This window comes from Mustela lutreola, chromosome 3, assembly GCF_030435805.1.
Source record: "Mustela lutreola isolate mMusLut2 chromosome 3, mMusLut2.pri, whole genome shotgun sequence".
NCBI classification, from domain to species: Eukaryota; Metazoa; Chordata; class Mammalia; order Carnivora; family Mustelidae; genus Mustela; species Mustela lutreola.
This window is the reverse complement of record NC_081292.1, coordinates 165,180,511-165,207,820: the sequence shown is the minus strand read 5'-3', so window position 1 is coordinate 165,207,820 and position 27,310 is coordinate 165,180,511. Positions and strand designations below refer to the sequence as shown.

Below are 27,310 nucleotides of genomic sequence, written 5' to 3'. Positions count from 1 at the left end.
CCCCTCCCCCGCTGTATCTGAGTGGTCTCCTCCAGGCACCTCTGACATCCTCCCTCCAGTTCCACCCAGTGTGCAGGGGCCTTCAGCCCGCGCAGCATCACAGGGCACACGGTCGGCACAGGGCGTGTACACGGCCGCTCTGTTTTGTTCGCTGCTTACCCAGCCCAGGCTTGTGTGAGTGAGCGTGGGAGACCAAGACACTCCTGCCCAGTCTGACCTGGTGGTTCCCACTGACTCTTTAGGATATATATATCAGCCTCAGGATAATTACCTTTGTCTACCCCCCCACACACACACACCAAGCTTCTGCTGGAAGCTGCCTGTGCCCTCCAGGCCTCCTGCCGGGGCTGCTCACCCTCCTCCAGGGGTCACCTGGGAGCCCCCCAGCCCTCGGGTCAGCCTTGGGACCCCCAGGGCTCTGCCCAGGCTGATCCAGCCCCCCACAACAGTGCACAGGGTGAGCCTTCCACAGACCCTGTTCGGTTAAACTGCTGCCTCCACTCGGGGCCCAGCCTCCTCCACAGCCTTGGGGCCAGAACCACGCCAGTAAGGTGGGGAGGGGAGTGGAGGGGTCTGGGGGCCTGACAGCAGGCAGCCTGACGGAGCTACTTGGCTCCTCGCGTCATAGCATGGACTGGACAGGAAACCCGAGTCTCCACCAGCCTGTTTCCTGGTCTGTAAGATGGGGTCCCAGCACCCGCCTCAGGATCGCCGTGGTTGTTAACACTGGCCCTGCCACATTTTCAAAGGCTCCTGCTGTGTGGCCCACACACCTCTCTGCATAGCTCCACAGTGGGTGTGTCCGCAGGGCTGTGTGCACTGAGCCTCTGGCCCTGCCCCCAGGAAAGAGCGTGGGTGGTGCACTGCTGGGAGATTAAGGGGTGAGGAGGGCTTTGGTGACAGAGGAAGAGGTGCACACATGATGGGGACCCAGGTATGTCCAGGCCCCTCACGTGCAGGACCACTCCTCACCAGGTACCCCACCCCCCCAGTCAGTAGCCCCACTCAGGCCTGCAGCCCTCACTGGGACTGTGCACCTCTGGACTGGGGGTAGGAGGAGGCTCTCATGGTCCTGCCCTGCCCTTCGTGGTGGGGGGAGCCCTTCCCCCCCATCCTCAGCCCAGGCTAAGGGCACCCTGCAGGCCTGGAAGCTTGCCCTGGGGAGCCCGCAGTCTGGCAGTCCACCCCTCTGCACAGACCCAGGGCCCGGAGGCCGTTCTGTGCTAGGGCACACATGTCCTGAGCTGTGCCAGGCCCCCCGGGATGGTCTGCCTCACCTGTGTGTGGCAGCGGGGGGCATTCAGGGGCTGGGAGGACAGTGGACATTCCAGCCCTAGGGCTCAGCCTCCTGCACCCCTGCTTTATGCCACCCCTGCTGGCTTTGCCCCCAAGGGCCTGGAGGCCATACACAGAGGGTAGCCCCACTCCTGTGTCCTGTGCTGCAGACTGCATGATCAACCCAGGCCCCCACTGGAGCTGTATCCCATTCCAGGGTCTGCCCAGCCTCTGGGGTCCCTCCTCTCCCTCACAGCAGCCCCTCCCCACAGGAGAGCACCTGAGGGTCTGCCCCCAGGGCTACACCTGCTGTACCAGCGAGATGGAGGAGAAGCTGGCCAACCGCAGCCGTGCTGAGCTAGAGGCCGCCCTCCTGGACAGCGGACGCGCCCTGCAGACCACGTTTGCCACCCAGCTGCAGAGCTTCGATGGTGAGCAGGCCCCTGGGCTTGGGGGGACCTGGGCACGAGGGCAGCTTTCCGGGTGAGGCAGGAGCAGAAGGCTGTGTGCAAGCCTCCTCGTGCATCCTGTGGTGTGCACAGCAGTACACGTATCCATTTGGGGAGACCAGGCCCAGCCCCTCATTGGGGACCTTCTTGCTCTAGAAGTGCTTCCTTGTCACCAGCAGACAGGGACAGGCCTTGCCCCGGCCACTGGTGGTGCAGAGCCGGGACAGGGGACTGAGGCTGGGGCTGCCCTGCTATGGGAGCAAGAGGTGGTTGGGGCGCTGGGTGTGGCCTTCCTGTCTCCAGGGCAGCGGCTGGGTGGTTGAGAGACTCTCACCAGGTCTCACACCAGGTCCAGGCAGAGAGCAAGTGCCCGAGACAACATGGAGCTGGCTGGTATGACGATGCTCACAGTGGTCACCTCAGGGGAACGAGGTGGGAGCTGGGGTGGGGCCCCCAGGAAGTAATCTAAAGTCTAACTGGAGTGGGAAGGTGCTCTGGCAGAGCCTGAGCGGACAGAAGAGGGAGAGTTTGTGTCTGTAGTCACCAGGCAGTCCCAAGAGGCATTGAGGTCCATGATCTCAGTCCCTGAACCCCTGCTCACCCTTCCACAGCCTGGCCAGGAGCCGCCCACTCCCACCTGTGGTGCTATGGAGGATCTCTTGCCCCAGCTAGCCCAACAGCCCAAGGCCTTGGAGGACGGGGGTAGATGTAGGGGAGCCTGCCCAGGGTCCCAGGGCCTGTGCGGGGAGGGTGGCCATAACTCTCAGAGACAAGTCTGAGTGGAGGGTCTGTGTGGTTACAGACTCTGCTTATCCCTGCCAGAGGTGGGAGCTCTTGGGGGTCCCATTCGGGACACTTAGGGTGCAGGGGCATTTCCCCAAAACCATGGAGGTCTGCTGCACAGGCTTATGCCTTGCTCTCCCCCAGAGGGCTTCAGCACACCTTTCCAGGTCCTGAGAAAATCCCAAAGGTGGCAGGAGACCCTCCCTGGGCCATCAGGCAGGCCAGCTTCTGGGGGCAGGACAAGAGCTGAGGTTTATAGAACCCAAGGGAGAGCATCTAAGAGAAAGAGGAGGACAGCCAGACACATGGGGGTTGGAGGCAGTGCAGGGGGCAGCCGGCAGAATGGAGGTGGATACCACTCCCAGCTCAGGACCCACCTTACAGGTGATCCCAGTAGGTCACTGAAGCACCGGGTGTCTGTGTCCAGCCTCAAAATGTCAACTGGAGTCCCACTTGGAGGCCCTGAGGCCCAGGAGGGACCCCCAGGCAGGCTTTTGCACCCCAGGCCATTGAGGAGGGGGGAGGTCTGAGAGTCCTGGGGCACCCAGGGCCCTTCCGGCCTCCACAGCCTGGGCTCTGATTCTCCCAGAGTATTGGGGATGCTGGGCAGAGCCCCGCCCCCCGCCCCCAGGAATCCGGCTCCGCCATGTCTTGGGGAGTGGGCAGGGGGCCAGGAGACCCTGGGAGGCCTCACACCCACTTCCCCCGGCCCAGATCACTTCCAGCACCTGCTGAACGAGTCGGAGCGGGCGCTGCAGGATGCCTTCCCTGGCACCTTGGGCGAGCTGTACGCGCAGAGCTCCAGGGCCTTCCGGGACCTGTACGCCGAGTTGCGCCTCTACTACCGCGGCGCCAACCTGCACCTGGAGGACACGCTGGCAGAGTTCTGGGCCCGCCTGCTGGAGCGCCTCTTCCGGCAGCTGCACCCACAGCTGCTCCTCCCCGACGACTACCTGGACTGCCTGGGCAAGCAGGCCGACGCGCTGCGGCCCTTCGGGGAAGCCCCTCGCGAACTGCGCCTGCGCGCCACCCGAGCCTTCGTGGCTGCTCGAGCCTTCGTGCAGGGCCTGGGCGTGGCCGGCGACGTGGTACGGAAGGTGGCCCAGGTGCGCACAGCGGCCCCGCCTCCCAGCCCCACCCCCAATCCCTCTGCCCTAGGCTTGCAGGCAGTAGTTCCATCCCGCATGCCATCCGGGCACAGAGCTCTGATGTAGGCAGCAGTCCCTCTGTTGGGCTGGGTCCCAAGCAGGATGGGGTGGCGGGGAGAAAAACAGGGAGCTGGATGCTGAGCCAACCACAGGGGTCGGGTGGATGGGAGCGGGGAAGTGGGGTGGGCAACGTCGGGACACCAGAACAGGCTGGGCCTGAGGCCTTGAGGGCCAGGACCAAGAGGCAGCCCGAGTCAGACCCACAAAGCCCTGGGCGTGAGCCACCTCCCTCTCAAGCTGGAGTCCTTAGCGAGTCCCCTTCCCAGCCAAGCTCCTGTCCCCTCATCAGCATGGAGGGGAGGCGCACACACTTCTCGTGAGGCTCGGGAACAGCGCTGTTCCAGGGACTCGCACGCTGGGATGGCTGCAGTGAGGAGGATGGCCCGACCCCTGGGAGCCTGCTTGACCCTCTGAGATGAGACAGCGTTTCCAAGACAGGTTGGGGCTGAGCTGCAGCCTCCTGACTTCTGTCCCGAGCCCTCCACCCTGGGGCTCCTTGGAGGGCTGGACATGGCCAGCTGTCAGGCGGGGCTCAGACGGCCTTGCCTCCCCAGGTGCCTCTGGGCCCGGAGTGCACGAGGGCCGTCATGAAGCTGGCATACTGCGCACCTTGTCTGGGGGTCCCTGGCGCCCGGCCCTGCCCTGACTACTGCCGCAACGTGCTCAAGGGTTGCCTGGCCAACCAGGCCGACCTCGATGCCGAATGGAGGAACCTTCTGGGTGAGCCGTCCCCACCGCCACGCGCCAGAGAAGGGGTCTGCAGGTGCAGGGACACAGCCAGCCCGCCCTCTGGAGCGTGGGCCATGGCCCTGGGAGGGGGAGGGGCCCAGAGTCATGGGATAGGGAGGCCATTCGGAACAGAGCATGACTCCAACTGCTACCTGGCATGCAGCCCTCTGGGGTCATGGCTCCCCATCCGCCCTCCCCCCACCCCAGAGCAAGTGCCCCGCTGTGCACACATACAACACACCTGTGACCTAGGGCAGGGCACCCATGCCTGAACTAACATGCACGTGTGGCACACCTAGTGGGCTGACACTCGTGCACATTTACATGTGTGCGCAGACATGGCTGACGGGAGGTGCACCAGCAGACCCAGATGCCAGCTGGTGTACGCCCTAACGTGTGCTGGCGTGGCTAACCCACACATGTGTGCTGACGTATGCTCACATGTGCGTGTTAGGATGTGGTCTGAGCACATATCAGCTGGCATGGGCACATGGTGGGCCAGTGCAGTTCGTGCCAGCACACATGTGAGGTTCCATATACATGTTGTGTGCACCTGCCAGCACACATAAGAGCTAACATGTTCGTGAGCGGACACCTGTGGGCCGGCATGCGTGTGTGTCAGCACGTGCATGAGCTAGCATGTTGACGTGAGGTAGCTAGCGTGCATATTTACAAAACGCTCTCTGTGCGTGTGTTCACACTTGGGCCAGATTCCATGGTGCTCATCACTGACAAGTTCTGGGGCCCCTCGGGAGCAGAGAGTGTCATCGGCAACGTGCATTTGTGGCTGGCAGAAGCCATCAACGCCCTCCAGGACAACAAGGACATACTCACGGCCAAGGTGTGGGCAGGCAGGTGTAGCGGGCATGGCGGGGCAGCCCAGAGTTGGCCTTGTGCCCCTCCAGGACCCCCATGGTCTTCCCCCAGGTCATCCAGGGCTGTGGGAACCCCAAGGTGAACCCCCAGGGCTCTGGGCCCGAGGAGAAGCGGCACCCGGGCAAGCTGGTATTACAGGAGAAGCCTCCCACTGGTGCACTGGAGAAGCTGGTGAGCAGCCCTCAGCCGGCCAGGCCTGGGGTGGGCAGGGGACGGGAGGGCAGGCTGAGCAGGGTGCCCCATGGCCTGGCCGCTGCCCTGCAGGTCTCGGAGGCCAAGGTGCAGCTCCGGGATGCCCAAGACTTCTGGATCAGCCTCCCTGGTGTGTTGTGCAGCGAGAAGTTGGCCATGAGCAGTGCCAGTGATGACCGCTGCTGGAACGGCATGGCCAAAGGCAGGTGGGTGCTGCCCAGCTGCCCATAGGCCAGCTGGCCTCAGAAGCCTCACCCAGGCCCCTCATCTGGCCTATGTCACCAAGTGCTATGTGCACAGGGCCATGCCTGATGCCGGGCACTCAGTGGGACACGGGAAGCCTAGATAAGGGCCTGGGCCAGCCCCCGGTGGTGTGCGCCCCACTCGGTGCATCCACACCACACTCTGTGGGCTCCTGGCAGCCCCTGACAGGCTGCGGGGGGTCTCAAGCTTGCCAGCACCTGGACAGGAGGAGAGGAAGTGGGAGGGCATGCTGGAGTAGCACCCCATTGCAGGGAGCAGGCAGTGACCCAGGGCCTGTCCTCGGCCGTTCCAGGTATCTCCCAGAAGTGATGGGCGATGGCCTGGCCAATCAGATCAACAACCCCGAGGTGGAGGTGGACATCACCAAACCCGACATGACCGTCCGCCAACAGATCATGCAGCTGAAGGTCATGACCAATCGGCTTCGCGGCGCCTACAGTGGCAACGACGTGGACTTCCAGGACGCCAGTGAGGGCAGGGCCCCAGGAACTGGGAGCCACAGGGTGGTGTGTGGGAAGGGCACAGAGCAGGGACCCTCCCAGCCCCTGGGCCCACATGGTGGCTCTGGTTGCTGCTGCTCCCTGGGCATGGACACCAGGCACCCCACACACACACACAGACACCCATATCCCCAAGCACAGCTGCCTGGCCAGGATGTCCATCTGGCCTTGACAGGTCCAGGTGGAACACGGGAGGCCCCCATGTCGGGAGGCTGGGCTCTGGGTCCCCAGTGCTCAGGGTCCATGGCAGGGCGGGCCTACTGGAGCATCCTCTCCTCCCCAGGTGACGACAGCAGTGGCTCGGGCAGTGGTGATAGCTGCCCAGACGACCTCTGTGACCGGAGGGTCAGCAAGAAGAGCTCCAACTCACGGACGACCCTGACTCATGCCCTCCCCGGCCTGTCAGAACGGGAGGGCCAGAAGACGGCGGCTGCAAGCTGCCCCCAGCCCTGCGTGTCCCTGCTGCTGCTGCTCCTCACCCTGGTCCTCTCAGCTGCCAGCCCCACGTGGCGGTAACTGCCCCAGGCCCCAGGGACCGAGGCCAAGAACTGACTTTGCCAAAACGCAGAACAGATGATATTTAATTCTCCACGGCCTAGAGGCCCCAGGGCAGGACAGGGAGGGACAGTGAGGGACCCCGGCTCTGTGACTGCACTGGAGGGAGGGTGGGGGGCAAGGGCGCTGGCCCTCCCTCCTGGCTCCACCGGCCACCCTGGCTTTTAGTTTTGTAGGAGGCCCTCAGGTCAGCCAGGAACAATGTCCCCAAAAGCCATGTATTTCAGGGACCTGGGGGATGCCGGTGGCCACCTCCCGCCTGCCCACCTGCGCCTCTCCCCCCAGCTCCCTGAGCAGCATCCCGCTGGAGAGAGCGAGCCTGTGCCTTCCTCTCCTGCCTCTTCCCACGGAGAACTTTGGGCTCCAGGTGTCAGAAACCGAGGTCCAGCCCTGGGCGCCTCAGGATCCCCGGGAGGGCAGCAGGGTGTCTGCCATTTAGGGGCAAGCGGACCTCTGAGATTATGCATGAACCTTCCGACTCGGCCAGGCCCCCGTGATCTCACATACACACATACACATCTGCCGAGCCCCTCAGCCTCCAGGAGAGTTCTACCTGGGCTGGAACCCTTGCTGACTGTCCATGCGGACCTCATTCTCTCCAAGGACTAGCTGCAAAGGCCTGGGGTGCACAGGGGCCACCATGGGCACAGCCTCACCCACTCTGGGCATTGGGAGACCTGCGTGCAGGGCTGGGGGTGCTGATCCTGGCCTCCCCAGGAGAGCAGGCTAGGCCCTCCGCAGACATGGGCACCCCCTTGAACACAGGGCCCCATGACTGTGCAGAGGGCCTGCCTGCCCTTGCTCCTGCCTCATCACCACCAACCCAGGGCCCCATGCTTGGGGTGATGCAGGCAGTGCTGGAGGCTACACCTGGCCAGAGGATCTGGGTGGCCGGTGAAACTTCAGCTCGGCCAGGGGATCTGACCCTGCGAGCCAGTGGGCCACCTGGGTCCCTCCTGATCCGCCAGCTGTAGGGCCCTGGGGGGCTTTGATAGTTAAGGGCTTTTCCAAACGTACAGACATTCACAGACGCTTTCCATCTGTTCACTCAGAGCTGCTTTTCAGCTCCTCCTCCCGGAGCTTGGAAGGGCTGGGGGTTCCTGGACCTGGGGGCCACCCCTGCTCACTCGGGCTGTCCAGGCCCTCCCCAGGCTCAGGACCGACCCCCCTCCCTTCCTGGCCCTAGCTGCCCTGGGCCCTGGGGAGGGGGCTGGACCCCGCCAGATAAGGGCTCAGGCAAGAGGACCCTCGAGGGTCTGTGGGATGCTGAGCCACTGTGGCCAGGGACAGCAGTCCTAACCAGCACCAGGGCCCGACAAGGCCACTTAGCGCTGCTTTGCCTCACCTCCCACGCTGGCCAGGGCCCCCAGCCTGTGCCCCACCGGGCAGCACACTCCCACAGGAACTTCCACCCCACAGTAACCCTGCTCATGCCAGGCTAGGGGGCAGGGCCTGGGGTCTCCTTCCCTGTAGGTGAGGGCCAGCTGGACTCTCAGGGTCTCTGGGGTGGTAGCTGCCTGCGTGCCTGGATGGCAGCATGTGGCTGCACATGGCCGTCCCGTCGGGGGCCTACACTGTATGTCGCCCTGCTGGGGCGGCCCAGCACAGTCCCCAGCCAGGCGGTAGCCAGGCCTGCTGTGTCCTGCTGCACGGTGTCAACTGGCGTCCTATGCTCTTGAGTCCTTGTACGAATAAAAGGTTGGAGAGCTTGTGTGGCTGCTGCGGACCCCTCCTGCACAGCTTGGGCGGGTGCGTGCCCCCGGGCCTCACACAGCAGGACATGACTAAGGACATGTGGAAGGGGTTCTTGCGCCCAGACAGCACCCCTGGTCTGGGTCTCCCCGTCCCACCCTGGGCCCACACGGTGTCTGGGAGAAGGAGGAGGCCAGAGCCCACCTGCTGTCTACTTCTCTGCTCTGGACTCCCATCCTTTCACCGGCCCTGGGAAGCTTCCAGTTCCTCCAAGTAGCCTCCGAGACACCCAGGAGGCCAGAGCGTGGGGACCGCTTGGTTCTGATGCCAGGCCTGTCTGGACATCCTGATGGTCCAGTCTGTCCCCAGGGCCCGCACCCAGGGCAAAGCTGCCAGCCCCACCCTACCCCCTAGGGTGCCCCTCTGCCCAGAAGCAAGAGCTGCCGCAAGGTCACTTTATTTGGGAACTGCGGCCATGCTAGTCTGCCTGGAAACGCCCTGCACAGCCTCTCCTCCCTGGGCCTATGTGCCGAGGAGTCTATGGCCAGGACCCCGCTCGCCTGTGCAGGGGTTGGGGGTGGCGTGCCCTGGGAGGGAAAACTGAGGCTTTTCCAGGGCTTGCGGCTCCTTGTGGCCCAGCAGCGACCAGGGGCTCACCAGCCTGCCCACCCTAGAGCCAGGGGATGGCAGGGTGGTCCAACTCCTCCCAGTGGGTGGGGGTGGGGGGACAGCCTCCCTCCCTGGGCGGGCTGGGACACAGCCTCCAGAGTTCACGGAACACATGGATCATCAGACACTCATTCCTGGTTGTATGTGGAGTAGTTTTTCGGCCGGCCTGGTGGCTTTGGGGGCTCAGGCTTCTGGCTTGCCTTCTTGCCCAGGTGTTTTGAGGACTTCTGAAAGTTCTTTGCGAACACAGCTAATTCTGTTTTCCCTGTGGGGGAAGGACAAAATGAGAAGGGCTTCCAGCACCAGCCAGGGGCAGGTGGGGACCAGGTCAGGGAGAGGCCTATCCCTGGCTCTGGGTCCCAATTCATTCCCCTGGAGACAGCCAGGAAGCCGCAGACACGAGGACCAGCCTCTGCTGGCGGCCAAGAGCAGCCAGCCTCTCCAGTGGGCATTCGGCGCGGGGCTCCACATGCACACACACGTGGGAAGCCATGTCCTCCTTCCCTCCAGGAGACCAGCGCTCCTTTACCTGGAGACAAGCCCTCCGGCCAGAAATTGCACGTATAATCAAAGAGCTAGCTCTAGTTCAGGGTAGACAACAGATCTCCTAGTGAATGAGGAAGGATTGGAACTGGGGGCCCGTGCTCCTGCGGGAAACAAGATAGGTGGCAAGTCATAGGTCCAATCTGTCAAAGGTGGGGGTGGGTGTAGGGCTGGTGACGGGGCACGAATGGACAGGACCCAGTGACGGGCAACCTTGGTGAAAGGAAATGCTTCCCTCCTTCCTTTGCGGGGCCTGAAATTTCGAGCAGGACTCTGCAGGGTTTCTAGCAGAAACCCATTTCCGGGCCCGACCCCAGAAGGCAAAGAAGCAAGGCAGCCAGGAACCTCTCAGGAGCCTCAAACCACACAGCAGCAGCAGTGGGAACCAGACAGACTGTCCCAATCAAGCATGAGCCCTGGGAGGATACACCAGGAAATGTCTGGTTTTGATGCTCACAGCGATGAGCCCGCTCAGCAGACAGCTCTGCGCGCTGCACACTGCACAAGGCAAGGAACACCGCAAAGCCAGTAGCCATCACAGGGCTCCGGAGTATGGGGTCGTGCTGCTGTCGGGAAGGGCTCTGCCCAAAAACCATCTCCCCAGAGCGGGAGTCCCGCGGGTCCTCAGCCGGTATCAGGCAAGACTCCCCGACCCAGGCAGAGTAAGCCCTTGGGAGAGGGAGTACCATATCACCTGCGATGGGAACTTAAATTAAAAATTACAGCATGCCCCAAAGACACCCACCACTGAGAGCCAGAGCTGGAGAGCATCAGGTTGGCGGGCAAACGGTCTACAGAAGTTTGTGTGGTGTCAGAGAGACGGATGCCCTCAGGTTAGAACAAGCCCATTGTTTAAAAGAAAACAGCAGACTGGGAAAAGCATCAGCCAGAGCTGAGATGGGGACCCCCCCAAAGGAGACAGGGACCCCACAGACATGGGGACCCCACAGGAGGCAGGAACCACACAAGAGGTAGAGACCCCCCACAGAAAGCAAGGGCCCTTCCCACAGAAAATGAGGACCCCACAGGAGGTGGGGCCCGCACAAGAGGCAGGTTGGCAGGAGCTCCATGCCTTTGGCTAGCTGTGGCGGGGAGGCAGGTCAGGGGCCCAGTGAGCTGGTTGTTTCAGAGAAACACCTCTGAAACACCCCCTGCACCTCACGCACAGGCTGGCAGCCTGAGTGAAGCCCCCAGGCTACAGAAACCAGGCCTATCTGAGTCCCTCTGGAGGAAATACTGGAAAAGGCAAGTCTGAGGAGGGGAGCAGATGAAGGGCTTGCCAGAGGGTAGGCGAGAAGGGCACATAAAATAACCCGTGGGGGACCCTCAACTAGCTACATGGCGAAGCTCAAGCAGTCCCCTACCTCACCCCAGCAACATGTGAACTGGGGACAGACTAAGAAGCAAACTGTGGAAAGCCACGCTTCAAGCACAGAGAAGACAAGGGGACATTATGACCCGAGGGCACAGCAAGCGTCCCCGGAGACAAAGAGGCGCTAGCCGCAAGGACGCCATGGGCATCCGTGGCCACTCCAATGTTCTGTCCTGCACAAGACGGACCAGACATGAAAGCACCGGCCATGGCACACATGAGAGGCTCCCACCGTCGAGAACAGAGCCATCCCGGCGAGAACATGCACCGCAATCCCACTCCCATGGAGCCCAATCCCTGACGTGGGACTCCAAATGCCGGAGAAATAATAAAGAGGATGGCGGGGCGGCCACGGAAGCCCAGTCAGTTGAGCATCTGACTCTTGACTTCGGCTCAGGGCGTGGTCTCAGGATCATGCAATCGAGAAGGAGCCCCGAGTCAGGGATTCTCTCTCTCCTTCTGTCCCTCCTCCCGCTTGTGTGTGCGCACTTCCATGCTCTCTCTCTCTCAAATAAATCTTTAAATAATAAATAGGATAAATAATCATTAGTTACATATGAAAAAGTGCTCAATTTTCCTTGTCACCAGAATGCAGAAAGAGATTTTCCAAAGCACTATGCAGTGTAAAATCTTACAATAGAAAGCAGTCCACGTGCCTTTTAGGGACACAGGAAGGAAAAGTGAAACCATCTAAAGGGACAGGAGTGGAGGGCTGGCTGCCTCTCATTCCGGTTCTTTAAAAACCAGGCATGGGATGAGCACAGCTCAGGGTGGACAGGTGTCCCACCCAAGTGGTGGTAGGTCAGGGATCCTTGTATTGTTTTGTGGATTTTTTAAGATGTTCAAGGTGAAACCAGCTCAGATACAGGTTTTGTGGGGCTGTGAAGCTTTTCAAGTGTGAGGAGAGGTGGGTTCTTCAAAATAAAAGAACCCAAACCACAAACAAAACTAAGCCAGACACACTGGCTTGTGGTCAGTCTGCAGCCGGGGCCCAAGGAAGGGGACAGGGCAGTGCCTGCCTCCCAACGACAGGGTGGGGGGTGCCTCCAGTCCGTGGCAGGAAGGGAACCCACAGCTCCTGGCCCTGTGTTGTCTGTGTCCTTCCTGTGACCCACCAGGCCACCCCACTGTCTGTCTCTCCGATGGTCACAGAATACTGGATTCTGGGTGGAACCCTGACAACTGTGGGTTCCAATCCCTTGGAGTCCATCACTAACATTCCAGATGGACCGTCCCTCTCCATCCTGAGCTCATCTCGGGCTGCTCCTCTCTTAGACGCCCTGGATCACTTCTGTTCCTGGCTACCTGGGCATCTCCTCCCAAGGCTTCCTTGACCTCACCTGGCCACCCCTCAGGGTGCCGCCCACTCTCCCAAGGGCCCGGGGAGAGGTCATAGCAACCAGCCCAGCCCCTCCATCTCCCAGCCCTGGCCCTCCGCTCACACCCCGAGGATGGGGCTTCCTCTCAAATGCCTCATCCTTGCCCGGCCCTGTGGGCTCCCCTGATCCAAGTGGAGCCCATCAAGCCCTCGCTCCCCCTCCTGGGCCTCACCCTCTCCGGAGCACACCGCCACAGATGCCGCGTGGCCATGGCCCTGCACCCTGGTTCCCCAGCCAGAGCATCCCTCACCCACCCACTAACAGGCCCTCTCTCTCCAGTGCCCTCCTGACCCACTGTTCCCCCACTGAGCTGGGCTCTATTGTAGGCCAGGTCCCCTGGAGCCGTGGGCACTTCCAAGCTGTGAAGCCACACATCTGGTCACCGAGGGCACCCCACACACATCTGCCGTCCTGCTCCCCACCTGCCCCAGCTCACCTGCACCCGGCAGTGGCCTCCTAGCACCGGGGAAGGGAGCAGGGCATGCCTTTCCCCACCAGAGAGAGGGTGCCAAGAGCTCAGGTGAGTGGCCAAGTAGAGCCCAGAGGTTCAGGAAGTCAGGAGCAAGGGTCAGGGGATGGGTGAGCAACGGGGTTGTCTGGGCACACTCCCAAGCCAGAGGAAGGGGGGAGTGGCAGGGAGAGAGGAGGTGGGTGGGCTAGTCACAGACCAGCCTCAACAAACCTAGCCTCAGGAGCTGCCTGGGTGAGCCCCCTGTTAACCCAGCACTCCACCTGCTCAGCACTACCCTCTAGACACACATGCACACACAGAGACACACATGCACATACACATGCACACACAGAGACACACACATGCACACAGAGACAAGCACACAGAGGCACATACGCAGACACACAGACATATGCACACACATGCACAGACATACACACACAGAGACACATATGCAGGTACCTGCGCACATACACACAGACACATGTACAGACACAAAGATATACCTGCACACACAAACATGCACACAGAGACACACATGAACACGCACATGCACACACAGACATACGTGCGGTCACACACGCACACACAGACACATCCACACTCAGACATACGCACACATACTTGCACAGACACATGCACACAGAGACACGTGTACGTGTGCACACACATGCACACAGACACATGCACACACATGCATACGCACACACATCCCCTCCACAGTCCAGCAGAGCAGGAGGAAGTTTCTCACTCCGCTCCCTGTTCTGTAGGCCACCCCCTCCTCCCACAAGCATTCCCCACAGCAGGACCAGCTGTGAGATCACACCCCACCCCCAATACAACTTCCATCGCTGACCACGACCACCCTGAGGGCTCTCCCACAGCTCCGGAGACACAGGGCACATTCTCTGCAGCCCATCCTCCACAGGTATCCCCCCCATGCTGGGTGTTTCCATGCTGCGCTCTGCTCCTGCCCCAGCAGGCTCTTCCTGGAGCACCCATCCTTCCCACACCACTGCCTGGCTGGCCTACACTCCTACCCTCACGGTCCCGAGGCTCAGGGGAGCACCCAGATGGACCTCTGTGCCAGGCCTGCTGAGGCGTTCCCAATCCAAGGTGACTAGGCCCTCACAAGTCACCAGGCCCTGTGCCCTATCCCCTTTGAGTGCATACCCCCACTGCTGTTCTCCCACACCCGCAAGTCCCAGGGAGGCCAGCTCCCATGACAGTGGAGCCCACATAGCAGAGGCATGGGGACAGGGGGTGGCTTGGCATGGGGCCTGACCTGGGCACGGTGGGACCCCAACTCTGCAACAGGGCCCAAGTGACCTCAACTCCAAGTTCGCAGGGAGCCAACAGGCTGCACACACTATGGTCAGAGGAGAAGGAAGACGGGTCCCCCCAGAGCCTCAGGGACACCTCATGCTCGCAGAGCAGAAGCAGGGAGAGAGGGGCTCAGCATCACAGAACCTTCTAGGAGAGTGCTGTGTGCTGCAGCTTTCTCCAGGATGGGTGGCCAGACAGGCACCCCTTGGTCCACACACTGGCAGGACTGGGCCTTGGCTCCAAGAGGAGTAAAGACAATGTGGTCACGGAGATTCTGAAGACCAGACCAGGCGCCCACTGCTCTTGCGAAAGGCTGGCTGCGCCCTGCTCTGGCTGGGGTCTCCGTGGACCACCATGGGGGAGTCGGACCTCAGGCAGGACACAACTGTCCTGTTGGGCCAGCCTCCCTACAGCCCTCCCCCCACCCCTGACAGAGCTTGGCACAGAGCTTGCCCCAATGCCCCAGCACCCTGTAAGGCCCAGAGGAGAGGCGCCTGAGTCTGGGCATTCCCAAGGTACAAGCGGTGGGATTCCTGAGGAACAGAATATTCTGGATGACAGAGGGGCCATGGGTGTGGGTGGGCAGGTGGGGGCACTTCACACGGAAGGGAAAACACACAAAGGCACCCAGACCAGTAAGTTAAGGGAAGTCCAAAGGAAAAGATTTAAGCCGGGATGATTAACTTTGGTGTACAATCCCGAAAATGTAGCGCCTGTATCCTTTCAAGAAACCGGCTAGAAGCATCCTGCATAGACACAAGCCTGCCACAGGCTTCTTCCTGCTGAAGAAAGAGCCACAGGCTCCAACCCAGAGAATCGGGACCAGGTTTGGTGCCGTGGACGCCAGGGAAACCCCAGGCCCACAGGGAGGAGGGAAGATGGGGCCTGTGCACCCCCAGGGGCACAGGGGAGGTGGGGCCTGTGCCCTTCCCCACCTGCCACCTGCATGCCTGCAGGGAGGTGGGCCTGTGCCCTCCTGGTGGGGCCACTCCTCTCTGGCCCCAAGGGGCCCTGCACAAGATGGCATCCTCGCAGCCCAGGAGAGACTGCTGGAAGCACCATTCCTGTCCTGCTGGAGTCTGGCAAGGAGGCATTTGTCCCACAGGATGGCTCTCCCTTCTAGAACGCAGACTCCCGCATGGTAGGGATCCAGTTATCTTGTCTATGATATTCAGGAGCTGAGAGCATGGCAGTCAGAGGTAACAACCCAATGCTCCTGTGACCCAGAAGCTGGAGAGGACTCCGCAGTGGCCTTCTGGGAACAGGAGGGGAGGGGCCACAGGGATGGGGGGCAAGGGCCAGTTGGGGGCTGAGGGGGGGCTGGAGCAGTCCTAAGGGGGACAGTGAGCTATGGGTACAGGGGAGCAGCCATGCAGAGGACTTGGATGGGACACAAATGAGTGCAGGAGCAGCATGGCCTGGCCTCTGCTGGCTCCAGGGACAGAGACGAGGGCCATGGTGGTAGGGACAGGAGGTTCTGGAAGTGGCCCAGTTGGGGAGAGCTGAGCAGACTTCCCCCAGGGATGGTATGAGGAGAGACAGGGAGAGCAGCCAGTGGGGACACCTCTGCTTAGGAAACTGTCAGACTGGACCGGACAGGGACAGCACAGACTTGCCTGGAAGCCTCAAGCCACTGAAGATGCCACATGTCTCCCAATCACACTAAACAATTAGAATAGTTACAAAGTGTCAACAAGACATTTCTGAACCCAACAGGCCAAATCAAGTCATCTGAAGAAGCACAGAGTAACAGCTAGCATCTTCCTCAGGGACACAGAGCCCTGGCGAGACTGTCCCATGGTGGGGACAGGGCATTTAGAGGCTGCAGGAGCCACAGCCTGGAGCATCCCTAGGAGACTTGCCCCGCAGTGGGATTCAGTCACCATTAGCCCCGTGGGGAGTTCTTGCCAGCTGGCTCTCAGATCTTACACAGTAATTCCGGGCTGACTATAAAATTATAAGTAAAACAATAATGCATAAAGATTAAAATCTGATCGAACCTTGTATAATCTTAGTCTGGGGACTGGTTCCTAAATCTGCCATCAAACCAGACCCTGACGGACAGGACAGACGGATTTGACAACAGTGTGAACAACTCCATGTAGCCTAGTTCAAAGGGAGAGAAGGTCCTCCCCGCAACAGGCTGCAGGGAGGGCCGCAAGGTCTGGAGAGAGCTCTCCGGAGGCTGGAAGAGCAGGCGTCTCCAGTAAGGGACCCGAGGAAATACCTCAATGCCACATTCCTGCATCCGTGTGTGGAGAGGACCTTCAGCTCCTGTGTGAGTCCCCAGAAGATGGAAAGTGGAAGCTCCTGGCAATGCTCCCTACGTACTGGGTGTCCCGGGGGTGCCACGATCACTGGCCTCACCAGCAAGCAGGCTATGATGATTATGGGAACGTTCCTAAAACCTGAAAATGCAACCTCTCTGAATTCTGCCCAAAGGAAAACTAGGTGGGAGGTTGTGTGTGTGTGTGTGTGTGTGTGTGTGTGTGTATGCATGCGGCCCCCATCCACGAGTGAGCCCTGAGACAGTAGATGTCCAGTGGGGCAGGTGGTGGGCCAGTGCCTCCATTCCTCCAGGAAAATGGTAAGACACACACAGTGCCCCAGGAAGGCAGGTTGAAGTCACAGGAGGAGCCGTTTAATTAAAAACAAATGGACACATGAAAACACATGTGTGCACGTGAATGGGGGCATGTGATGTACTTGGTGTGCACCTGGGCACAGATTACAATTTAATCTGGTCAGGGGATCCATTCCTGAGCAGTATGATGAGGATTTTCAGTTTTCATTTATTTTATTGTGTCTTTTTTTTTTTTTAAACAATGGGTGTAGATTGCATGCCTCATCAGAATAAAAATACTATTTTCATTTGGGGAAAATTACGTTGCAGAAAAATATATCCTAGCATAGAAAGATGGGTGGTTGAGTTTAGAATAGAACAATCACGCTCCCACATCGCGCGCGTGGTATGTGCTGTGTGGCGCGTGTCTGTGGTGTGGCGGGTGGTGTGGGAGGGTGTGACGGACAGCGTGTGTGATGTGTGTGGTGTGTATACACAGACACAGATGGGATTGGCAGCACACACACCAAAGTATTGGCAATGGAAACTTCCGGGTTTGGGGATAATTGGCATCCAATTTTTTCTTGCTTTTGTGTGGATACATATCTCTAAATGCCATAATTAACAAGAAGTTCAAAATTAGGAGGTGCTCATTAGGAGCGCTCTGGAGGTGGGAGCCCCCCACACCTCTCCATGGGCTTCCCCCCACCCAGGCCCCGGCCCCTCCCTGGGAAGGCCCCCCAACAGCCACAGCCTGGGCCAGGACTGGCCAACACACACCTGCAGAGCTATACCCAGGCTCCTTTCTCCTTGTGCTCAGGTGCCCTCCTTAGCCCTTTGCCTGGGAGCCCCCCAGGAAGCTTCCCACAAAAGGAGCCCCATCTTTCATGAGAGTACCAGGAAATCAAGCAAATCCATGGCTGCCGGTGGGACTGCCTTGACCGGCAAAAAGCTGGCCTAGTTGGGGTCCCTGCCCCAGCTCAGCCCCTTCCCTTTCCCAACTTCCTCTCCCACTTGCCCCACCCCGCCCCCCTCCTCCTCCCTGGCCATGCCCACCACCTTCTTGCTCTGCGGCCTGGCACCCCAGTCTTCAGTCCTCCCTGCCACCCTTTCTGTGAAAGCAGACCCACCACCACCACCACCGATGTGCAGCGCGCTCCTCACAGTCACACCCACACCCCCTCTGTCCCAATCACTTCTCCTACCCACCGTCTCAGCCCCAGCCTGCCTGACACACACAGACACTCCATAAATGTACCCAGAAGAAATGGACGCGTCCCCGCCCCCCGCAACTCTTCTAGGCACCAGCAGGGGGCCTGGAGCCTTCCAGCAGGAATACAGAGGGACACCCCCTGGGAAGTCCCCAAACATTCCTCAAGGATGCAGGAGTGACCTTCTGATAGTCATCTCTAGAGCTCCAGTCTGGAACCTCATCCACCCAGGCTTCCCGTCAACTGACAGATGCCAGGCACCAATTAGTCAGGAAGACCCTCGGAAACTCCGGGCTTGGCGTGGCAGGGACGGGCAGAGCAAGGCACAGAGGGTTAAAAACACACCCCAAGGGACCATTTTATTCTGAGATCAGGAGGGGTCCTCGCCATGCAGGTGCAGACAGCCTGCATGAGGCCAGAAGAACCCAGGGCCAGCAGCCTGGAGGCGACCCTGGGTTGTGGGTGCCCGCAGGTGGGGATCAGGGCCACCTGGCCTGTGCTGGGCCCTCCCTGGCCTCAGGCATCCAGGGCTGCTCGCTCCATTATTGAGTTTCTTCCGCCCTCTGGTGCAAGTCCTCCAGGTGGGGCCCTGGAGGAGGAACTGGCAAGGAGGAGGAAGGTGAGGGGCCTGGGCTGTCCCTGGGGAGGCAGAGGCCCCTGCAGGAGTGCAGAGGAGCCTCACGCCCCCTGGGGGCCCTGCCAGCTTGCCACATTTTGGGGCGTCCCCCCAGCTCTGCGAGTCCCGGGCTCCCCACTACATTCAGAGAGACAAGAGCCCCGCCCGAGCCCTGCTTGGCATTGTGCTTGCACTTGTGTGGCATGCATGGTGATGACTCAGTCTCTTCAAAGCAGGGGGACTCCCAGATTAGGCTCTCCAGGCCAAGGGAGCCTTGTCCAGGCTCACATGCACCCCACAGAAGCCCCAATTCACAGAATGGGCCTGGAGACGACAGAGTGTCAGAGCTCAGAGAGGAAGGGTTCCAGTGGCACAGGCCCAAGGGCAGCAGTCAGCCCAGCCTTTCTGTTCGTCCATACCAAGGACAGGCTCGGAGAAAGAGTGAAGCAACACCTGCCCCTCTCCCTACCTGGTCAAGTCCCAGGGGGCAGCTGTGCACACAGCTTTGCTCCCCATCAGCTGCCTTCAGAGCAGTGGAGCCCTGGTCCTGAGTCACCATGCATGTGCCCACAGCTCCTCCCCAGATCGTCCAAAGGAGGGTACACTGGGAGGGTGGGCTAGGAAGAAGCTTCCAGAACCAGTACCAATGCCAAGGGCGCTGTCCCAAGGAAACTGGTGCCCACCAGGGCCCCCACGTGTACAGAGGAGCCCCGGGGATGGTGCCACGGTTCTGCAAGGCGTTGGCCACGTCCACGTCCAGGGAGCCAGGGGCTCATGACCCCTAGAGGTCGGGAGGGGAGAGGGTGCTCAGCCCTTCCCTCTCTGCACAGCGGGCCCACCTGAAAGTTCTGGAAAGCAGCTGGAATCCAAGAGGTTTTGGGGAATAATACAGACCTCACCCCCCCTCCCCACTCCACAGGCCCATGGGACACAGCAGCCCCCACGGGAGCCCCCATGGCTGGGCGTGCAGACTCACCGATGACGGACAGGGAGCCGCAGTCCCGCTTGTGGAAGTCACCCCAGGCCCTGGTCTTGCAGGACTTGCTGCAGGTCAGGATCCCGTAGCAGCGGGTGCAAGGAACCAGGCGCACGCCCACGGAGCGGCCGCACTGGGAGCAGAACTTGAAGAAAGGAATCCTGCATGGGAGCCACAGAAGCCACAGGGGCAGTCGGTGGGGGGGTGCCCGCCCTCTGGGCCCTGCCGTCCCCCACAGACGGGTGCTGATGCCAGGCCCACCATCCTACTCGCTGGGTGGCCACTCGCATGCGGACGGGGACCTGAAATCCCTGTCCAGGGATGTCCAGCTCTTTCAAACCGGAAACAACACCGTGGTCAGAACAACACAATGCCGCAGTGTTGGGGACCCTTTTGGGCCACAGTGCAGGTGGAGCTGACCCTACAGGCCCTCCCACATGCTCTGCATCAGGAGGAAGGTGAGCCCCCAGTGTGGACACCACCCCCTGGCCTGTCCCCGCTCAGCACCCCCACCTCACCCACCAGGGTTTCCTGCGCAGGCAACTTCCATGATGCTCACGGGGATAGTGAGGTGCCCATTTATTTAGAAAGACTGTTCTGGAATAGCAGGCTGAATAACAGAGCTGTGATCCCAGGGAGGGGCCAGTGGGGAAGGGGCTGGGAGAGCTGCAGGGCCCCAGGGCAGCCCAGCTGCTGTGACAGCAGAAGTGCCTTCAAGAAGCAGAGCCAGTGCTCAAACCCCTCTGGGCCATTCCACAAGGGCCCTGCGACCCCATCTGCCACCCTCATCTTGGCCCGCGCCCACAGCTTTCCTGGGCAGGGGCGGTCCAGCTAGGCCACGCAGCCCATCCCACAGCCCCACTAGCCACTTACAGCTCCTGCTCCTCAGCACGCAGTGACTTGGATGGGCTGGTGCTTTTCCGCTTCAGCTTCTGGTAGGGGGTCAGCTCCACTGCAGCAACAGAGAACCACGGGGGGCTCCGTGGGTCCCCCTAGCCATGCCTAAATGCCCGCGGGCAGTAGGAACCCCGAGCCTCCCGCCTCAACCTCTCTCCTGTGGTGGGCTCACTCCCAGCACTGCAGAGAACCAGGGGGGACCCCACGCCTTCTACAGCCCAAAGCAAGTCGGAGGACACAGAACAGGGGCTGGGGCACTGGGGCGTCCTCCTCTGGGGAGGGGGCTTCCCTCTGCTTCTGCATCCGTCTCTGCCATCGGCCGGCTCAGTTAAGAGGCCAGGCTTTGGCCTTGACTAGCTCACAATGCTCTCCAGAGTGAAGACTCCTGGCTGGCTGTCAGGCAGTTGGCAGCAGGAAACACATGGGCTGGGGACCAAAGGCCAATGAGGCCCCCGCAATGACAGTCACGGGTTCTGCTCCATCCGCCACCTTCCTCTCCTCAAACAGCATGTCAGCCCCCCCAGGAAGGCCACCTAACCTCTAATGTGGCAGAAACCTCCCAAAAACCTGCTGGCCCCAAGAAGAGAGATGGCGGGAGCTGCTCCTTCCTCCCCCGTCCTCCCTGTGCCCACCAGCACCTGGGGCCACACTGCAGCTGCTCCCAGGGGCTCAAGCATGGGCCCAGGGGCCTGCTCTGCAACACTGCACCCCGAGTCAAAGCCCTTGTTGTGAGGACCCCGTGGCCCCAGAGCTAAGCTACCAGGAGAGGTGATGGTCATGCAGAACCGGAAGTGGGGCTGAAGGGGCAGCAGCTCTGCAGTCAGTTCTTTTGAAGGACATGGGCAGGGTGAAAGGAAAGCACCTCCTTGTGTTAAGGCAGTGGGACTCTTGCAGCTCTGATGACCTAGCACTCGCATTCCATCCCGTCCACACACGTGAAGTGCACAGATCAGCGGGTCGCACATTTGCAGTGTGCAGACATCACCGTCCTCAACTTTACAAGGTGCCTGCCCATCCGTCCGATGGGAGCCTGGCCCCTGACAACTGCCGTCCCCCTGGTCCTAGGCAACCACTGACCAACTTTGTCTCTACGGATCGGCCTATTCTGGACAATTCCTGTGAATGGAATGGTATGTGTGGGGTCTTTGGTGACTAGATTCTTTTGCTTAAAACAATGTTTTTTTAGGTTTATCCATATCCTAGCATGCACTGGCAGTCCATTCCTTTTTCTGGATGAATCATATCCCATTGCAGGGATATGCCACAATTTGCTTATCCATAATCCTTTGATAAATACTTGGGTTGTTTCCATTCTTTGCCTTTTCTCAATGTTGCTACAAACGTGTGAGCATGAGTTTTGTGTGGACATATGTTCCCATTTCTCTAGAGCATATACCTAGGAGCGGAATTGCTGGGTCATATCATAACTCTATGATGAACATTTAAGGAATGGCCAGACTGCTTTCCAAAGAGGCCGCACCATTTTCTGCTCCCACCTGCGGGTGGGAGCGCTCTGCTTTCCCCACGTCCTCGCCAGCACCCGTTACTGACTTCCCAATTATTGCCATCTTCGTGGATGTGGAGTTACAGCTCAGGGAAGTTTGGTGTGTACGGGACTGGAAACTGATGATAGCATCCTCTCATGAGCTGTTCACCATTTGTAGATATTTCTTCAGAGAAATCTCTATCCATAGTCCTTGTCTATTTTTAAATTCAGTTGTTTGTCTTTATTATGGAGTTGTAAAGTTTTTAAATTTATCATACATACAAGTCCCTTATGAGATATATGATTTTCGATATATCTTCCCACACCATGGATTACCTTTTCATTTTCTCGATAGGGTCCTCTGAAGCCTGAAAGTTTTTAAATTTTGATGAAATCCAATTTATCCATTATTTTTCTTTCATCACTCGTGCTCAGTGCCATAGCTAGGAATTCATTGCCAACTCAGAGAATTTGAAGATTTGTCCCTATATTCTCTCTGAAGAGACCTATAGTTGAAGCTCTTGCAGTTAGGTCTTCAATGCAAATTGAATTCAGTTTTGTATGTGGTGTGAGGTAGGGTCAAACTTTATTCTATGGTGTCTGGATAACCACTGTCCCAGTCCCATCTGTTGAAAAGTCTGTTCTTGCCCTCATTTCAAAGTGTGGGCATCCTTGTTGAAAATCAGCTGACATGCACATGTATTTATTTCTGGGACCTGCGTTCCAGTCCATCAGTCCATATGTCTGCCTTCTTGCCAGTGCCACACTCTTTTTATTGTCATTTCGCAGTAAGTCTCGATTTAGGAAGTGTGAGTCTTTCCACTTCGCTCTTTTCTTTCAAGATCGCTACAGTTATTCTGGGACCTTTGTGATTCCATATGAATGTGAAAATCAGCTTCTCCATTTGTACAAAGGAGACAGTGGGATTCGGATAAGGAGATGTCTTCCCATTTACTGAGGCCTCCTTTAACTTCAGCAACATATTTTAGTTTTAAGAGTGCAAGTTTCACATGGCTTTTGTTAAATGTATTTCCAAGTATTCTATTTTTATTGATGCTATTGTAAATGAAAGTTTTTTACATCTCATTTTTTATTTGCTTGCATATTGATCTCATATCCTGCAACCTTAGCTTAATGCATTTGTTAGTTTTAATAGTGTAATCATTTTATATTTTGTATTTTAATATTTATATGTTTAGTTGAATATTAGTTGCAGTTTAAAAAGTGGATTCCCAGGATTTTCAATCTTCAGGATAATTTCTGCAAAGAGAGACAGTAAGTCTTTCCTTTCCAATCTGAATGACTTTCTTTTTCTTGCCTAGTTACGAAGGCTAACAACTCCAGCACAACATCAAACAGAAATGGTGAGAGGACACATTCCAGTCTTCTTCCTGATCGTAGGGCAAAGCATCCTGTCCCCCACTGTGGGGTCTGATGTATGCTGTGGGTACATCACAGCAGTGTAGGACCCCTAATCAGGTTAAGCAAGTGCCCCTCTCTTCCTTGTTTGTTGTATGTTATCATGAAAGGGTGTTGGATTTTGTGAAATGCTTTTTCTACATCAGTTGAAATGATCATGTGGTTTTCTTCTTCAGTCTAAAAATGTGGTGTATTACACTGATTTTGCTCTTGTTAAACCATTCTTGAATTCCAAGGTCTGGCTGCAAGCAACCAGGGAGCAGAGGGGACAGAGCTCAGAGGTGGAACAGCCAGGGTGCAGGAGTCAAGCTGTGTTGGGGTACAGGGGTCTGGCAGCTGAGGCAGAGCTAGGTAGAAGCAGCAGCCACCATCCAGAGGGAGAGCCTGTCCTATGCAACCGTGGCCAGAGCAGTGACCAGTGTGATTCCTGGCAGACACAACCCCAGCCCCCTTGGTGACGTCAGTGCAAAAACCACTGTACTGGGTATGTGACTCTATACTTCCTGGGGATACCCCACTGTAGAGAGGGGACACAGATGGCTGACCAGCATGCTAAGGGGCTGGTCTCGCACAATGTCCTGCTCTCCAGGGAAGTGTGATCAGCTCTCAGCAGATGGCTTTGTACCAGGAGTCCGGCTCTTGTTAGAATTGTCATTACTACATCTAAGAAGCAAATTCCCTGCATGCACTTAACTTTTTTCCAGATCATTCTGGGGATCCATAAACCTGTCTTCCAGGGCACCTGGGTGGCTCAGTGGGTTAAAGCCTCTGCCTTCAGCTCAGGTCATGGAATCGAGCCCCACATCGGGTTCTCTGCTCAGCAGGGAGCCTGCATCCCCCTCTCTCTCTGCCTGCCTCTCTGCCTACTTGTGATCTCTGTCAAATAAATAAATAAAATCTTTAAAAAAAAAATAAGCCTGCCTTCCAAGTCTAATGACTTTGCAGCCCCTCCTTCCACTCTCTCACTCGAAACTCCACTGCCTCGGGCTGGCTCTGCTGTGTGTTGCCCCTTGGCCAGCCCACTTGGGGCCTCTGGAATCAGGGCCGCACCCCCCCAAACCAGGCAACACCAGGCAGGGGCACGGTCCCCATTTCAGCCCTCGGAAGGTGGCTCTCCAAGCAGAGGGCATAGAGGGTCCCTCTTCTTCCTGCTCCAGAGCTGATCAGCCCATATCGAGAGCCTGCTGCCCCAGGCCAAGTGTGTCCTGAGGTTACCCTCAACTGCTGGCATCGCATGGAGCAGTAGGGCCTGCCCCCATGACCCCACCCACAAGAGAGCAAAGCAGGGTCCTGGAGCCACTGGGCTGTCATGGAGCAAAGTCCCTGCTGCTTCCCAATGGAGGGTGGTGTGGCAGTCTTAACCAGCTCAGCCAGAAACTCTCCGTGTCTCGGACGTCAGCCCTGTGCCATGGCCTATGAGGACAGATGTCACAGTCTGTGACCCCTACCTTTCTTGCTCAGGGTCAGCAGCTTCGGATCCCACTGACTCTCCTTGGCAAATACAGCGCGGCGCAGCTGGAAGCCCATATATTCCAGGAGCCTCTTGCGGGCCAGGAACAGCTCCCTTTCGGCGGGCATCAGCATGTGGAAGGGGCAGTGGGCGATCTTCCGGTCCTGTGGCAGAGCATCCCGTCACCACCAGGGACCGCATGGCTCCAGCTCACCACCGGGCCACCCAGCATGGGAAGGACACAGATCCGGACCAGCACAGGGGAAGCCCACCTCCCCAGGGTGAGGACAGTACGGAGCGGTGCTCGGAAAGCTGGCAACAGGCGCTCCGGTGGCAGGGTGTGCTAGGAGTACAGCCCAGGCTGGGTTTCACTCCGAGGCAGGAAGAGCCCGTGGCCCAGCCTTGCTCAAGGGACTCTCAGGGCCCCACCCCTCTCCACCCATCGCCAGTGGGACACTCAGAGCCATACCTGGTAGAATTTGAAATACCCGTAGTCAACAGCCGTGCCCACAGCCACCCTGTCCCCCTGTGTGAGCGTCACGGGGTTCAGGATATCAGCCCCATGATGAATGAGCCGATCAATCTGTGTTAGAGCAGAGCCTGAGTCACATGTGTGCGGACGCCTGGGCCACTAGAAGGCAGGATTCAGAACCAGGGTGCCCAACACTGTGGCCCACATCACCTGTGGCTTCCCAATCTTTGTACCGCAGCGGTGGCAGGGGACAGCCCGATGATAGGGCCCCCCGCCAGAGAGCAGGTGCAGCCAGCAAGGGCTATCATTGCCCTCACTAGGAAGGCAGGGAAGCCACCCTCTCAGGTGTAAGGAGAGTCGGCAGACAGACAGACAGACGACAGGATAGATGTGCTGACCCCACAGATGACAAGTTAGGGTGGAGCATAATGTAGGTCGAGGCTGGGCCACTCCTCAGGGAGCCCCCTCCCACCCCCCACCACACCAGGGACTTGCCATGGGTCTGTAACTTGAGGCTGGTTATCGTCCCAGTCCCCAGACCAAAAGCGAGAGGACAGCAACCACCAAGCACTTCCGACCACCCCCCAACGTCCGGGGAGCTCAGGGACTGCGGGTGCCTGTGCGCGCACGCGGGGACAAAGTGCGTTGGTCGGGAGCACAAGCAACTTCGGGCTTCTTCCCACTGAGCTCATTCACAGCAAACAGCACCCCAGAGAGGGACCCACCTCCACCCTGAGGAGGGAGGGGGCAGGGTCCGTAAGAGGCTCCAGGGTCTTACAGTCTCAGCTTGAATCTTAGCCCAACCGCAGAACCACGGGGCTCAGTGCTTTCATCCGAGCAGACGAAAACCAGGCTGTCACCCGCTAAGGCCGCCCGCACCGCACGTGGCCTACCTCCCGGCCACATGCCAGTGGGCTGTCATTGGGGGGTGCTCAGCAGTCCCCCAACAGCCGGCGGAGCACAGCGCCCATAAGTGGGCAGTCCCAAGCCTGTCCCCAGATGTGTGGACTCTGCTTGCAGCCAGAATGGAGGGGCTAAATGCCTCTCTTGTTGGAGACCTCTGGGTACCCCACAGCCCACGCAGGCGGGGCATTTAGCTGCGGTTGCTGGGCCTGAGGGTGGGGTGCATTTTCCTGGGGGAAGCACAGACAGGAAGTCAGCTCTTGCACAGTCTCTGTCATCATCTGGGCCTCAGAGACACAACCACCATCCCAAGAGCAAGAGGCCAGCTGGCAGGACAAGCTCCAGGCTCACGTCAGAGTTGGAGGGGTTGAAGGACGCTATCGGACCATGAGCCACGTCAGGAGAGTGGGGGGCTGCCAATGGCAGGAGGGCAAGGTTTGGGGGAGACCCGGTGTCCCACATCCCTATCGCACGTCCAATAAATGCGGACTTCCTTGGTATGACAGCACGAAGGCCAACCCCAGCTGGGGCTGGCACAGTGCTGGGTGGCAGGCACAGGGGAGTGTCAGGGAGCCCAGAAGGTAGAGAGGTGGGCAGCTAAGGTGTGAAGAACCTGTGCATCTAAGAGAGGGGGGATATGGCATTCCTATGCTGTTTGCCGAACTTTTATGCCTTTGTCGTGATAAATAGTAGTAAATGAGTAAGTTGTATGTAATTAAATCACTGAAAAGCCAACTGGTGGGTGATTCAGGGGCAGGGGCAGGAACCCACAGGTGTGTGAGGGTCCCCTTGATGAACCAGAAAGCAAGGCAGGCATCAGAGGCTGAGGGGACCCAGGGAAAGGCTCCTAAGGTCAAAGACAAGATGATTTAACGGTCAAGAAAGAGAGTCCTTCCACTTCGCAGATAATTATGGAGGCAGATGGCATGGTTGGGGCAAAGCTGACCTACCCACCCACAGATCCAGAACCACTGAGAGGCCCCAGAAGCACATGTGGGGGCACTTCTGGGTGCTTAGAGGACAGGAGACCAGGATCAAGGGAGGATCCTTAAAA

The 27,310-nt window shown here is 58.8% G+C and overlaps 2 protein-coding genes across 9 annotated transcripts in view; one reads left to right on the top strand and one right to left on the bottom strand.

Annotated features, from left to right (window-relative positions):
- The window catches only part of GPC1 (glypican 1), a 28,675-nt gene extending 20,133 nt beyond the window's left edge, over positions 1-8,542 (top strand). The window contains exons 2-9 of the mRNA XM_059167519.1: positions 1,548-1,706; positions 3,222-3,613; positions 4,270-4,435; positions 5,155-5,285; positions 5,372-5,491; positions 5,585-5,718; positions 6,069-6,244; positions 6,560-8,542. Of these exons, the coding sequence (XP_059023502.1) occupies positions 1,548-1,706; positions 3,222-3,613; positions 4,270-4,435; positions 5,155-5,285; positions 5,372-5,491; positions 5,585-5,718; positions 6,069-6,244; positions 6,560-6,792 (1,511 nt within the window). The 3' untranslated portion in view covers positions 6,793-8,542. The remainder of the gene's footprint in view (positions 1-1,547; positions 1,707-3,221; positions 3,614-4,269; positions 4,436-5,154; positions 5,286-5,371; positions 5,492-5,584; positions 5,719-6,068; positions 6,245-6,559) is intronic.
- ANKMY1 (ankyrin repeat and MYND domain containing 1) overlaps positions 6,841-27,310 on the bottom strand; it is a 43,364-nt gene continuing 22,894 nt past the window's right edge. For 6 of the 8 annotated variants that reach the window (XM_059167511.1, XM_059167510.1, XM_059167512.1 and 3 more), the window contains 5 exons: positions 25,351-25,464; positions 24,880-25,045; positions 20,503-20,581; positions 19,630-19,790; positions 6,841-9,457 (listed from right to left, as the gene is read on the bottom strand). In XM_059167511.1, the coding sequence (XP_059023494.1) occupies positions 9,321-9,457; positions 19,630-19,790; positions 20,503-20,581; positions 24,880-25,045; positions 25,351-25,464 (657 nt within the window). In that variant the 3' untranslated portion in view covers positions 6,841-9,320. Of the gene's footprint in view, positions 9,458-18,357; positions 18,639-19,629; positions 19,791-20,502; positions 20,582-24,879; positions 25,046-25,350; positions 25,465-27,310 lie in introns of those variants that run through there. The other 2 variants (XM_059167513.1, XM_059167514.1) reach the window with 2 other exon arrangements.